General features: G+C 59.5%; 1 protein-coding gene across 6 annotated transcripts in view; it reads right to left on the bottom strand.

Annotated features, from left to right (window-relative positions):
• Nucleotides 1-54: 54 nt before the first annotated feature.
• Nucleotides 55-12,707, bottom strand: part of RFX1 (regulatory factor X1) — a 29,546-nt gene continuing 16,893 nt past the window's right edge. For 5 of the 6 annotated variants that reach the window (XM_073219994.1, XM_037018920.2, XM_073219997.1 and 2 more), the window contains 15 exons: nt 12,347-12,442; nt 10,773-10,867; nt 7,793-8,129; nt 6,158-6,339; nt 5,038-5,157; nt 4,828-4,943; nt 4,492-4,610; nt 4,296-4,405; nt 3,834-3,985; nt 3,656-3,753; nt 2,509-2,658; nt 2,198-2,406; nt 1,642-1,795; nt 1,518-1,563; nt 55-1,407 (listed from right to left, as the gene is read on the bottom strand). In XM_073219994.1, coding sequence (XP_073076095.1) covers nt 1,277-1,407; nt 1,518-1,563; nt 1,642-1,795; nt 2,198-2,406; nt 2,509-2,658; nt 3,656-3,753; nt 3,834-3,985; nt 4,296-4,405; nt 4,492-4,610; nt 4,828-4,943; nt 5,038-5,157; nt 6,158-6,339; nt 7,793-8,129; nt 10,773-10,867; nt 12,347-12,442 — 2,115 coding nt within the window. In that variant the 3' untranslated portion in view covers nt 55-1,276. The remainder of the gene's footprint in view (nt 1,408-1,517; nt 1,564-1,641; nt 1,796-2,197; nt 2,407-2,508; nt 2,659-3,655; nt 3,754-3,833; nt 3,986-4,295; nt 4,406-4,491; nt 4,611-4,827; nt 4,944-5,037; nt 5,158-6,157; nt 6,340-7,792; nt 8,130-10,772; nt 10,868-12,346; nt 12,443-12,707) is intronic. The other variant, XM_073219996.1, reaches the window with a different exon arrangement.

Here is a 12,707-nt window from a genome sequence, read left to right as displayed (position 1 = left end):
ACAACACAGCCCAGCCGGAGCCCCCCAGCCCCAATGCCCGGCCAGTCAGCAATAGCTAAATATCACAGCGGAATTTATTGTTTTAAGAAAGACTACAAAAAGGTAGAAAACAGTTCGGCACACTAGACTACCACACATGTGGACGCTTTCACCGCCAGGAGAGGGGAGGCCCCAGAGGGTGGGGAAGGGGGTGTGGCAGGCCACCCCCAAAGCTGTAGCACGCGGAGCACACAAAATAGTGATTTTTATACAATAGGTCAGATTTTTTTTTTGCTTTTTTCTTGGTTTTTGCCATAAACATCTATCTCACGGGTTGAAAACACTTGAGAAAACCGGAACAGATAAGGCCATGATGGTTGGAAAAAAACCCAACAAGTTACCAACTCCGCTTTGGGCGGGGCACACAAATCGCACAATAGTCATGTGGGGGGCGGGAGTCGCACAGCACGGAGGAGAAGCACGTCTCCAGGAGGAGTAGGAGCGCGGAGGTTCCATTACAAACCAGAGGCTGGGAGGGCCCGAGATGCCGGGGGTCTTGGATCAGAGGGAGTGGAGCACCCAGTCCTGCCCGAACAAGCATGGGCACGTCAATCCCCCGCTGCCTGCAGCAGGCCCGTCGGGCTTCCGCACGTGGCCGGCCTGCTGTTCTTTGGAAGCTGGAGGTGGTACCCCCTGCCGCCCTCCTCGAGCCAGGCGGGGCAGTGCCCTCCCTCTAGGGCTACGGAGCAAGGGAGGGCCCAGCTCTGGAGAAGATGCGACACCCACGGCTTTAATTGCACTTATACCAAGGAGGGGGAAGCAGTGGGGTTGCTGGGGTAGGGGTCCCGGGGCTGCTGACTGGGGTAGTTCCCAGGCGATGCCCACCTGGGGCTCAGGGCTGGGTTCAGGGCAGGCTGTGCAAAGCCAGCGAGCTGAATAAGTTAACAGTTCTGCAGGGGAGGGGGCCTGCCCGCCTGCCCCCTGGGGTGGCCGGAGGGCGGGGTTGGTGGGGGGAGAGGCTGCAGCCTTGGGGCCTAGAGGCCGAGCTGGCTGCCCCAAAAGGCAGCTGGGCAAGGCGGCGGGTTCCTTAAGGCACGTCTTTTGGGTCAGAGTTTGCAGCTGCGGCTCCGCGCGGCCCTGGGATTGTGCCGGCCCCGTCGGGGCTGGGACCCCCAAGCCTTCCCCGCCTCGGAGGCCCCCTCCCTGCCCTGGCCGAGGCCGGGGCGGTGACAACGAAGCCACGGAAGCTGCGAGGGGCCCTGGCGTGGAGGGGCGGCGGGGGCGGGGCTGGGGAGGCTCAGCTGGAGGGCAGCGCCTGCACGAAGAGGCCGCGCGCGTCAGTCCGAGCCAACTTGGCCGGCGGCTCCAGGGCCTCCATGTCCTGCGGCAGCTCGTCCTCGCTGTCCTCCTCCTCCTCCTCCTCTTCGTCTGCGCACACGGACCGGGCCCGACTCAGCGCGGGGCGTGGGACTTCCCAACCCTGTCCCCTTGTCCGCCACCCCGGACCCGGGCCCTGAGTAGGGTCGCGCCCCGCTCACCTTTGTCGGGGTCCAGGGGGTTTAGTGAGGTGGCCAGGTTGGCGAACTGCAAAGAGTAAAGAAAAGGGGTGAGAGTCTCGCCGAGGGGTGTCCCGCCCGCGCCCCCGCGCCCCGCCGGGCGCACCTCTCCCATGACGGCGATGGGGGTCTCGCCCTTGGCCTGAGCCACGCGGTGCTCGATCAGGTAGTACATGTATTCATCGTAGAGCAGCCGGATGAGGTGGAAGGAACCGAAGCTGGCGGCGCTGCGCAGGGTCAGGTCCCGGATCACCATGGAGCTGGGAGCGGGGACGGGGATGAGGTCATCAGGGCCGGCCTCACCCTTCGCCCCTCCTCGCCGCTAGGACCCCAGCAACCACGTTCGGCCCCGCCCGCCGCCTGCAGAACCTCCGCCTTCAGAAAAAGGGGGCCGCTCCTCGCGGCAGGGCAGGGCTTTCTCCAGTCCCACCCTTGCCGAACAGGCTGGGCCCTCCCCTAGTCCCCGCCACCTCGATAAAATCTTTAAGATTTTATCTATCTCTGAACACCTGAACACTCCCTAGCTCCGCCCGTTTCGGGGAGGTGGAGCCTCTTCTTGTCCTAACAGGGTCTGCTCCCGGATGGGACGGGTCTTCCAGGGCCCCGCCCCTGAAGGAGGGGCCTCCCCAGGCCCTTCCGGCCCCCGGCCGGCCCCCGCGCACCTGTAGAAGGACCACTTGAGGAGGAAGAGTTTGGCTGCTTTGGGGAAGCCGGCGCTTCCCTGGTAGGGCTTGAGCACCTGGCTCACGACGCCGTCCAACCAGGCTGCCCACTGCTCCAGTGAGTTCTGCTGCTGCAGGGTCACCTTGAAGTCCTGCTCCAGCCGCTGCACCACGCGGTCTTCGCAGCGGCACACCCACGAGGCCTGCTCCTGGGGCACAGAGGGTGGCGGGCGCCTGCGACTCAGCCTGCGCCTCGGGGCCTCCCCCGCCGCCAGGCCTCCCGAAGCTCACCAGCCGGGCCCTGCGCTCACCTGCACGTTGGCGAAGTCCACGCGGTTGAGGTCGCTTAGCATCTGGTTGATCTGCGCGGTGTTCTGCAGAACGGCACGTGCCGCCTGCGCCAAGTGGTTGAGCGATGTGTAGCGCCTCAGGGTCTGCGCGAAGGCGCCGGCCGCTGCCACCTGCGGGGCCGGGGTTTATAGCTTCCGTCGGACCCAACCCCGCTGTCCCGCGCCCCACCCACTATAACTCCCTGAGCCAGTTTCTCTGCCCTAAAAGGGTGGGGTGTCCTGCCACCCAAAGTGTGGGTCAAAAGAACAATGTGCCTGGACAGCATTATTTGTTTTAATAAAGGGATACAATAGAAAGTCTCGGAGGGCACTGCCCAGAAAGGGGCTTGTTTCCATAAACGTTTTTCACTTTTGGATTGTTATTCCCTTGAATATCATCTCCAAGGGTGGTTTTGTTCATCCCGGTCATTGCTGCGCCGTGGTGTTGAGAACCATGCTGGCCCACAGTAGGTGCTTAGTAAACGCGTGTTGAATAAATGTGTCAGTCTTGCCAGTTCTGAAGACTTCCCCCCTGGATCCAGCTTCTGCTCTCCACAGGCCAGACCCCAGCCCTGTGTCCAGCGCACCCAGAGGTGAGTCTTCAGACATCTAGTTCTGTTTAGCTGTCTTGTTAGCATTTTAAGGACCAAGCTCCCCACCCCGCTTTCTACTTTTTTTCTCTCTCTCAAGACCAAGCATATGCCATCTAATTGCTCGCATGTAAGTAGAGAGCGAATATGCAGCAGAGGGCTTCTGCTCTGCCTCCTTATAGATGTAGCTTTTATTTTATTTTAAGATTTTATCTATCTCTGAACACCGAAAGCACTTTCTACAGAAGCTATATGAAGAAAACCATTTCAAGTTTGCATTTGGTTTTTATTTTTTTAAGATGCTGTGTTGTTGCATATAAAAATACCACAAAGGGGTTGTTTCAGAAGTGGGCCCCTGAGGAAGTCGCTTTGGAAGGACAACGCCCAGTCTTACCCCAAAGGGGACAGGCTGTCAGGGCAAATCTTACAGTCTGTCAGGCAGAGATCCTAAGACCCCAGCCCTGAGGGCAGAGCCGCCAGTCAGTTCCCCGCCCCGCAAAGACCTTGCCCCTCCCCTCGCTCGTGCCCCGCCCCCTCACCTTCACTCGCAGCATCTCCTCGGGGATGTTCACCATGGCGTGGGTAAGCCAGCTCTCCAGGCTCTTGGCAAAGTTCCGGATTGCTTGGGTCAAGGCACCTGTGCGCGACAGTGGGGGCTGATCAGGACTGAGGCGGTGTGGGGTTGTGAGCAGTGGATGCGGGTGGCCCTGCACTCACTGGGGATGGGCCGCAGCACATCCGGGATGAGGATCTCTACCAGGCCCTGGTACAGCACGTTGTCACAGTGCTTGGTCCACTGCAGCACAGGCTCGAACTTGGAGAGGAGCACCAGGCTGGCCTTGGGCAGCCGCTTCTCAGCCTCGTCGTGCCTGTGGGTACCCACCCGGCCCCAGAGTCAGGCAGTTCCCTGCCTTCCACAGACTCCAAAAGTTGGGCTGCCACAGGCCCCAATGCCCCCAGGGTGAGCTGGAGGAATGGCTTGGTGGGGCATACCATCCCACACACTGAGCATCAGTCACACTGATACACTCCCACTCTGCAGGGCAGGTCAGAAGGCAGTGTGTACCCCACAAACAGCCGGAGTCAGGCAGGCACCCCCCTCCCATGATGCCTAAGGTCCAGTCACCCCAGCCCTCAGTGCTGACTTTCATGGTGCTCCCCCTGCCCCGTGGGACTCACACAGCCAGTGGTGGTGCCTCACCGGGCTGGCTGAGGTTGTACCTCCAGAAAGTTTTCCACAGCGTCTCCACCAAGGTGAACTGCAGGTTCACCATGACGTCAACAACAGCCTGTTGGGGAGGCCAGATGCTCAGGGGGGCAGTGGCCAGGGCAGCCCTCCCTTGCTCCTGCCCTCCAGCCTGCCAAGCAGCCTTACCTCACAGTGTTCCCGGTACAGGACCTGGAAGGCCTTGATGTCCCCAGGCCCGAGGCCCTCAGGCAGCACTTTGCCTTGGAGGTCAAGCTCTGAAAAGTCAGGGAGGCTCCTCGAGGCATCTGGGGGGCAGGCGGGAACACCATGAGACCCTTTGACCCTAGCCTGCCTGCCCCCTTCAAGCCTCTCCTTGGGATCCCATTAACTTGACACCAATTTCCTACCAGGGAGGTGTCCCCCATGTGTACTGGGGGATGACAAGGCTCAAGTTGGGCAAATGAATCACCTACATGCTTTCTGGGCACCGCAGACCCCTTCCCATAGGCTGGGAGTGCTCACCCAGGAACTGCTGGTACTGCTGGACCTGGGCGCTGATGTCCGACAGCCCGGCGGCCTGCTGTGGCCCCACTGCCACGCCGTTGGTCATGCCCTCCATCTTCTGGATGGGCTTGAGCCTGGGGGAGAGGGAGTGTGGAGGGCCTTGGGTGGGGGACGGGGCCAGCATGCCCCTCCCCGCCCGCCAGGACGGGAGCGAGCCTGCCCGCCTACCTCTGTTTCTGCGAGAAGGGCTGGCCCCGCATGGCCATGTGCTGCTGGTCCTCCATCAGCCGCAGCAGGGGCGAGCTGGCCTTGATACGCAGGCCGTAGTAGTGGTACTTAGAGTTTCCCCTGGGAGGACACAGGGGTGAGGGTGGGCTGGGTGGGGGCACTGGCTGTCACACCTGCCTTCACTGTGTGGGAGGCCCAACAGGGCCTGGGAACGGGCCCTGTGTCCCACATTGCTCGGAGGACAGCACTGGGGAAGCACAGCGGCTGTGGGTGCCAGGACAGGCCCCTGGGGGTGACAGAGCTGTGATGACAGGGCCAGTATCTGGGTCACTCCTGCACCCTGATCGTGACATGGGCAGGCACTCAGCAGGTATCTGTGGACTCTTAGTCCTAACAGCGTGCTGGGTGTGCTGTTCCAGGCACTGAGCACATTCCGACCCATGTGTTCCTCGTCCCTACCCTTTGGAGGGTGCACCAAGCATCCTCGGTGAACAGATGAAATAAGGCGCAGAGTGATACACTCCTTTGCCCAAACTTTGCATGTATGAATGAATGAGGAGACCCTCAGGTGGGAACTGGAGCTGAGAGGTGAGCAGGGGTCAGACTGGGGAGGTGTGGGGGCTGCAAGGGATGGGGGGCGTAGGTTCGTGGGAAGGCTCCTTGTCCATTCCTATGTGAATTCACTGACTTGAAGGCCCTGCTTAAGCAGCGACTGTGTGCAGCCCCTGAACTCCCAAGGTCTCTGCACTTCAGCATTGGAAGACAGATCAGAAACAAGACACATAAGTGACAGGAAAGGCATGTTGGGTGCTGCTAAGTACTAAGGAGAAAGAGTAAGCAGGGAAAGGGGCAGGATGAGGAGTGTCTGGGAGGTCAGAGAAGGTAGGCTACAGTTTCTCTTCATGGGGCCAGGGACGTCTGAGTGAGAAGATGGAGAAGCGCACTGGCAGAAGGCATAGCCAGTGCAAAGGCCCTGGGGTGGAAGTGTGCAGGTGTCAGAGGAGCCCTGAAGAGGCCAGTGGGCCAGAGCAGAGTGAGCAAGGGCATAACAGGGGAGCTGGGGCCCCTTAAGATTGGGGTGGGGGTTGGTCTTGTGGCTGTCAGGGACAGGCAGCCCCACCTCGTTCCAAGACGTCGAGTGCGTAGGCCCATGAAGACGGAGCGGATGAGCTTGCCGAAGGAGGCAGCGTTGACAGGCTCTAGCTTCTGCTCCTGGCAGTGCAGCAAGTAGTGGCAGTAGAGGGTACTCCGTGGCAGGCTCACCCCCTCGGCCGTTTCATAGTTGTCCAGGAGCCACTGGACCTAGGACCAGAGCAGGGACAGAAGAGCACTAAGAATTGATTCTGAGTCCCTGTTGCCAAGTGCTGTCTATACCTATTTCCAACCATGGTCCTAGCAACCATGCTGTAGGGAAAGGTGTACCATGACTACTCATGGGCACTAAATTCCATGGAACTTTCTAGAACTGAACTATCCAGCAGTCACCGCAGGCCACATACCACTATTTAAACACAGACTTAAATGAATTTATGCCGAGTGGAAACAGTCCATGTCAAAAGGTCACATGGAGTATGATTCGTAGAACATTCTCACAATGAGAGCATTACAAAAATGGAGAACAGTGGTGGCCGGGGCTTAGAGACATTGGGCGGGAGGAGAGTGGGGGTGACTAGGGGAGGTTAGCAGATCTTTGTGGTGCTGGGACAGTCCTGCGTCTTGACTGTGGTGGTGGTTTCCCAAATCTACACACGTGATAAGAAGACACAGAGTAGAACACCCACACTGTGCCAAGGCCAGTTTCCTGGCTGGACACAGTACTACTATAGTCATGCAGAATGTAGCCAGCATGGTAACCTGGGGGAAGGGCCTACAGGGATCTTGGTACTATTTCTGCAGCTTCCTGTGAATCTACAGTTGTATCAAAATGGTTTTGAAAAACCAAAAAAGTCAACTCTGTGACCCCAGCCACATTTCAAGCACTCAACAGCCACATATGGCTAGAGGCTTCTGTATCGAGCAGCTCAGAGAGAACGTTTCCACCACCGAGAACATTCTATCGGACAGCAGTGTTCTAGGGACGCATGTCTGTAAACTGCAAGTGAGGACCCAGTAAGGGATCATGAAAACAGGTGGGTCACAACCAGCATTAAGAGAGACTAGGAGCCAGGCTGCATGGGTGCATAAGAGAGGGCCTGCCTTCTGAGGAAGCTTCCGGCTTGGTTACATTGCCCACAGTGGGCTGCCATGCCCCAGGTGGTCATTAAAAGTGTGAGGAAGCCATTGGTCCAGACCCCAAGCTCAAAGCGGACGGGGACCACCTGGGGACTACAAGCCCTGACCCTCCCGCGGCCAAGGAGCTGGTAAGGGGCTCAGTTTGCTAGGACTCAGGGCTGCCTGTCTGACTCCACACAGCTGCCTCTGGGTAGAGGGAGGTCATCTGGCTGCCTTCCAGATGGGCAAGGAATCTTGCTCTGGGTAGCTCCCCCCGTGCTGGTGCCTGCCTCTTCCTCCCCCCTTGCTATCTATCCGCCACCATCAATTATAGTCAGAGTAGACAACATGGCTTGAGGCACTGTGCTATGAGCTTTGTGCTTATTAGCTGAGGCCCAGAGAGGCTGGGTAACTTGTCTGAGGCCACACAGGCCATCTCCATCCAAGTGCTCTGGTGCCAGGCAACCCAGGTCCCACTGATGGTGGCTGGTGACCACCTCCCCACAGGACTTCCCACCACGTGGGGGCGCAAGCCGGCACTTACCGTGGCTGGCGAGGCACGGGTGGTGTGGGAGTAGGACTGGCTGGCACTGCCCAGCACGTAGCCGCCTTGGATCACGTAGGTGCCTGCTCCGCCGCCCCCGCCACCCCCGCCCCCGCTGCCACTGCCACTGCTGTTGCTGGTCCCAGACCCGCTGCTGGTGGAGCTGGCGACAACCTGGCTGCCGGACACATACATGGGCACGGAGCCACTGCTGGCCACCGCCTGGGAGGTGGCGGGTGTGCTGACCTGGGCGGCCGTGCCCGCTGCCTCGTAGTAGCTGGTGCCCGCTGTTTGCGGGTACAGTGGCGTCTCGGGGTAGGGGTAGGTGCTGGAGCGGCTGAAAGAGAAGCAGAGGGAGGGAGTCAGGAGTGACAGGTGAGTGGCAGAGGGACATGACGGAGGGGGCTCCTGCAGGAGTGGGGGTCTCAGGAGGGAGGTGGGAAACAGCAGCCCGGTGCAGCCAACACTGACCTACGCTGGACCAGGCACCAGCCCAGGTGCGCGATGGGAGGCAAGTGTTCATGTACTCGTCAAAGCAGCCTGATATGGGAGTCCCCGCCTCAGCCGCGAGGAAACCCAGAGGGAAGAGCGAGGTAACTCGCAGGAGGCAACACACTTCACTCAATCAAAAAATGAGTGCCTGCTGTTTGCTGGGCACTGTTCTAGGCACTGTGGACAGAAAGGCCTGGCCCCAGGGGAGTGGATGTTCCGGGCTTCTCTGTCTACATCCAGGGGCCACCCTGAGGGTCTGTTTGGCCTTGGCTGTGAGACTGCTGAGGCGCTGTCTTTGGTGCAGCGGCCGTTCCACCCGGGGCAGTCCTCAGTGATCCCAGGACCCGCGTCAGGTGAAACACGCTTCAGGCTGCAATTTGTAGCAGGAGAGTAAAGACAACTGGGGACCCATTTTTAGAGGGCTGGGCTGTACAATAGAAAGGGATGGAATCCTACACAGGGGTAAGGCGGGGGAAGGAGGAGGAAGGTTCTGAGGTCCTGCTGAAGAAGCAGCTCCAGAACATTCTGTAGGTGAATAAAGGTGAGGATGGTGTGTGTGTGGTGGGGGGGCCTGTGCCACACTTTATCCCTACACCTGCCATCCATGGGGGTGGAGGCCCTATGGAGAGGGGCAAGTGTCTCATTAGATGTCACTGAACAGTTCTGATTTTTGAACCCTCTTGGTGTGTGATTAAAAACATTAAATTTTAAAAGCCAAGAAAGGGACCTAGTCTGAAAGGGCAGGCCTGGCTCAGAAGGTGCTGCTGGAGTAATCAAATCCCCTGAAGGGAGGGAACCTGGGAGGGGCAGATATGATGGAAGCATGGTCCCCCAAGGTGAGCAGCCCTGCCCATGTGACACCAGGAAGCAGCTCTTGATCACTGCACACTGGTCCACAGCTGCCAAAGAGCTAACACTGAGTGACGTGGAGAGCATGTGACCTGAGCTGGCACCTGCAAGTGCACCCCCACCACACACCCCCAGGCATGGACCACTGCTGGCCCTGCCCAGAGCCTCCCATGCAATATGTGCTCCAAAAACGTTGCTTTGATAGCTATTTGCCAAATGACTAAAACGAATGTGTGTCCCTGCATTCAGCCTGGACAGACCCAGGAACAGAGGCACAGGGGCTGTGATTTCTGGCCAGGGTGGAGATCCAGACGGCAAAGGGCTGGGAACCCAGTAAGCACTGACTGTGAGGGACAAAGAGGGAAACAGTGCCCCCATGAAAGTCACATAGCAGAAGAATATGGTGGTAGCGATGCACTGCGTGTGATCACATGTACTTTACTGTCATGGAGGGAAGAATTCTGACAGAAGCAAAGTATGGATGATGCCAGGGCAGGCAGAAGGAGCCAACCTAGCACCCCAAGGCTGGGACTGGGGCTCAGCTCTACTTCTAACCTCCCTGGGGGCCCCAGGCGACCACTCTCCTCTCTGGAATGCCCTCTGTGGTCCTTGCCAGCCCTGGTCAAATGCATGGCTAAGAGATTGGCACCTCTGGAAATAAATCAACGGAATGGTGAGGTAGCTGAGTGCCACGGACCATGACTCAAGTGTGGGGTCATGCCCCTCAGGGTCAGCCTCAGTCTCATGATGCAGGGACTCTGCTGTACCATGAGCTAATCCCGGCTCCACCACCAGTATCATGCCCGTAGGGACAGGTAATGGGAATGGAGGAAAAAAATCAGACAAGTGCAGAGAAAGCCAAATGCAACTTCCAAAATCTGAAACAACTATAGTCCTGGAATTATTATGAGGGAGGATGGGAAAGGGCAGGAAGGGGCCAGTGCCAGGGATAGGGCAGGCCTAGGGCATGGCATCCTGATTCGGCACTGTTAATGCTGTGCCATGTGTGTTACCAGGGAGAAGTCACCCAGGCATCGTCCAGGTGGGCACTGGCCCCACTGTTCATGCTACATCTACACAGTGGAGCCCTACATGGCTGGTGCTTAAAGAGGGTGACTGGGGCCCACGTGGACAGACAGGGGCAGAGCTTGGAGATACTTCGAGCGGGAAGAAATAAGGGACAGCACATGCTGCCTCCATTTCAGAACAATAAAAGGGGGCTTGTTTCTTCTCTGAGTATCACCAGGAGGAAACAAAAACAGGTTGCAGCATCCCCTCTGGTATAAAGTTGAGGGTCAGGAGTAAAGGAGATTTCTTTTTCACTGTTTAATATTCTCTATTACTTAGAAATTTTTATCTTGTAAAAACTAGTTTTTTTGGTTTTGCTATAAACTAGGCACATCAGACTCCAAAGCCCCAAGCTAAACTGGGATGCCTTTTCCAACCTGCCAGGTCCCCTCTGCTTTGCCCCGCCTGGTGACTGCTGGCCACCTTTGGGGAGCAGCCACCACCTGTCACTTGGGGCCTTGAAGGCTGGCTGGTCCATTGGGGCCTGGGGCTGAGGCCTCAAGTCCTGGGAGGGGGTCCTAAGCCGCCCCAAGGCCCTTCCCCCATCCTTCCCAGTGCCCCGCCAACTCACATGGCGCTGGCAGAGTAGCTGGAGTCGCCGCCCTCCACATACTGCACTTGGCTGGAGTACACGTGTGGGACAGGCACCTGCTGGAGCTGCTGCACCTGGCGTGGGAGTAAAGGCACGCCCACGGTCAGGGGAGGGCTGGCTCCTCGGAGTCTGCCTCTTCAGGGCTGGTAGCTGCCCAAGCTAGCCCGGACACCTGGCTCCCCGGCTGCACTTCTGGGCTCTCTGCACACACCCTGTGTGGGGCCAGGGGTCAGAGGCCCAAGGGCTGTGGCCTTGGCCAGGGAAGGGAATTAGGCAGAACTGTGTTAGGAGAAGCCAGGGCTCTGCTTGGGCTGGGGGCTGCACAGGCGGGGCCGGGGTTAAGGTAGGTGGAGGGGACCCAAGAGAGAGTCCTACTGTGGGCATGAGAGTTGGTCCCCAAGGGACAGAGCCAAGCACTGAGGCAAGGCTGTCGCTAAAGCTACATCTGGAGCCCCGAACTACAGACAAGGACTCATGGGTGAAGCCTGAATAAGGGAAGGACCCCTATCTGCAGGGGAGGGGCCTGGAACCCGTGCACAGGATGTAAGGGGCGGGGCTAGGGCCCCGGTTTGTGGGGCAAAACCTGCAACCACTGACAGGGCCCTAGGGGCGGGGACTGACTTCCTCGCCCCCTACACCCCCTACTCTATGTCGGGGTTAAGCCTGGGACCTGGAATCCGCTTTAGGGGTCAGAGGCGGGTCCCCAGACTGGCCCGGGCGGGGGTGGGGTCTACAGGACCTATGGGGCCTGGCGGGCGGCCGGGGGCCGGGCGCGGGCCAGCGGATCCCGCCCCCGCCCGCCCCCTGTCCCTCGCCCTTTGAGGGCCGTGGCAGCCGTGCTGAACACTAGCACCTGGGGGACTCTCTGGGTCCTGACCCTCTGGTCGGGGCTGGCTCGGGCCGGGAACCCGGGCAGTGGCTCGAGGACCACTTTCTGTTGCGGCAGGAGCAGGTGTGGGGGCAGCACGCCCACCAGCTCCACCCACTGCTCTACGCGCAGCTCGCAATGGGGCGGCGGCGGCTCGGGGCTGCCTAGCTGCGGGACTTCGCCGCTGCTCGCGGGCCGAAGCGGCGGCGGCGTGGGCCGGGTATCCTGCTGCTGTTCTGCTTTCCTAGCGGGAAACTGACTGCCTGAGCTCTGGAGGACAAACAGAGACACTGGGGGGTTACCGGGGGCGGCCGCGGGCGGGGCTCCAGGCCTCCGCCGCCCATCGGGCCGCTGAGCTCACGGCAGCCCAACCAAAGTTGCCCGCCCGTGCCTCAGGGAGGGAAGAATCCACATCTCTTAGCCAAACCTGGTCCCTGAACTGCCAGGTGTCGGGAGAGGGGAACTGGGAAGAGTTAGGGCCCGGGTCTGCAGGCAACAGCCAGAGGTGGAGCCCCGGGAGCCCCGGGTGGGCGGGGGTGGGGCCCTGAAGGCTCCAGCTGCCTGGGACCCTTTAGCATGTTCCTTCCCCCGGGTAGCGCCATTCCCTCTCTGGGGCCTGAGGGTCCTGCACCCCCTCCCCAGCCCAGCCCTAGTTTATGGGGAGCTAAGTGGGGGAGGCACGCACCTCTTGAGCCACGTGGACTGGCTGGAGTCCCTGCACCGCCAGCTGCTGCACGGGGCCAGTTTTGGGAGCTTGTGGAGTGGCCTGGACCACAGACCTCTGGGGAGGGAAAGGCGGGTCAGGCTGTGGCAACCGTGGCGATGATGGCTTCCCACTCATCCCTAAGTAACCACTCCCTGCCTGGTGTGGGGAGGCTGCCACTCTCTGGCTTTTCACTGCCAGCCCTCAACCAACTATTTTCCAGGAACCATGTTGACTTTGGCACCCAGTTACAAGTGTGGGATCCTAGGCTCTGCAAGGTGAGGCTAACGATAAGTGATGAACCTGGGACTGACTGAGGGAGGCACTGCTTTCCACCGCAACT

This window comes from Manis javanica, chromosome 13 (assembly GCF_040802235.1).
Source record: "Manis javanica isolate MJ-LG chromosome 13, MJ_LKY, whole genome shotgun sequence".
NCBI lineage: Eukaryota > Metazoa > Chordata > Mammalia > Pholidota > Manidae > Manis > Manis javanica.
The sequence above is the reverse complement of the archived record's forward strand: the minus strand, read 5'-3'. Positions and strand labels throughout refer to the sequence as shown.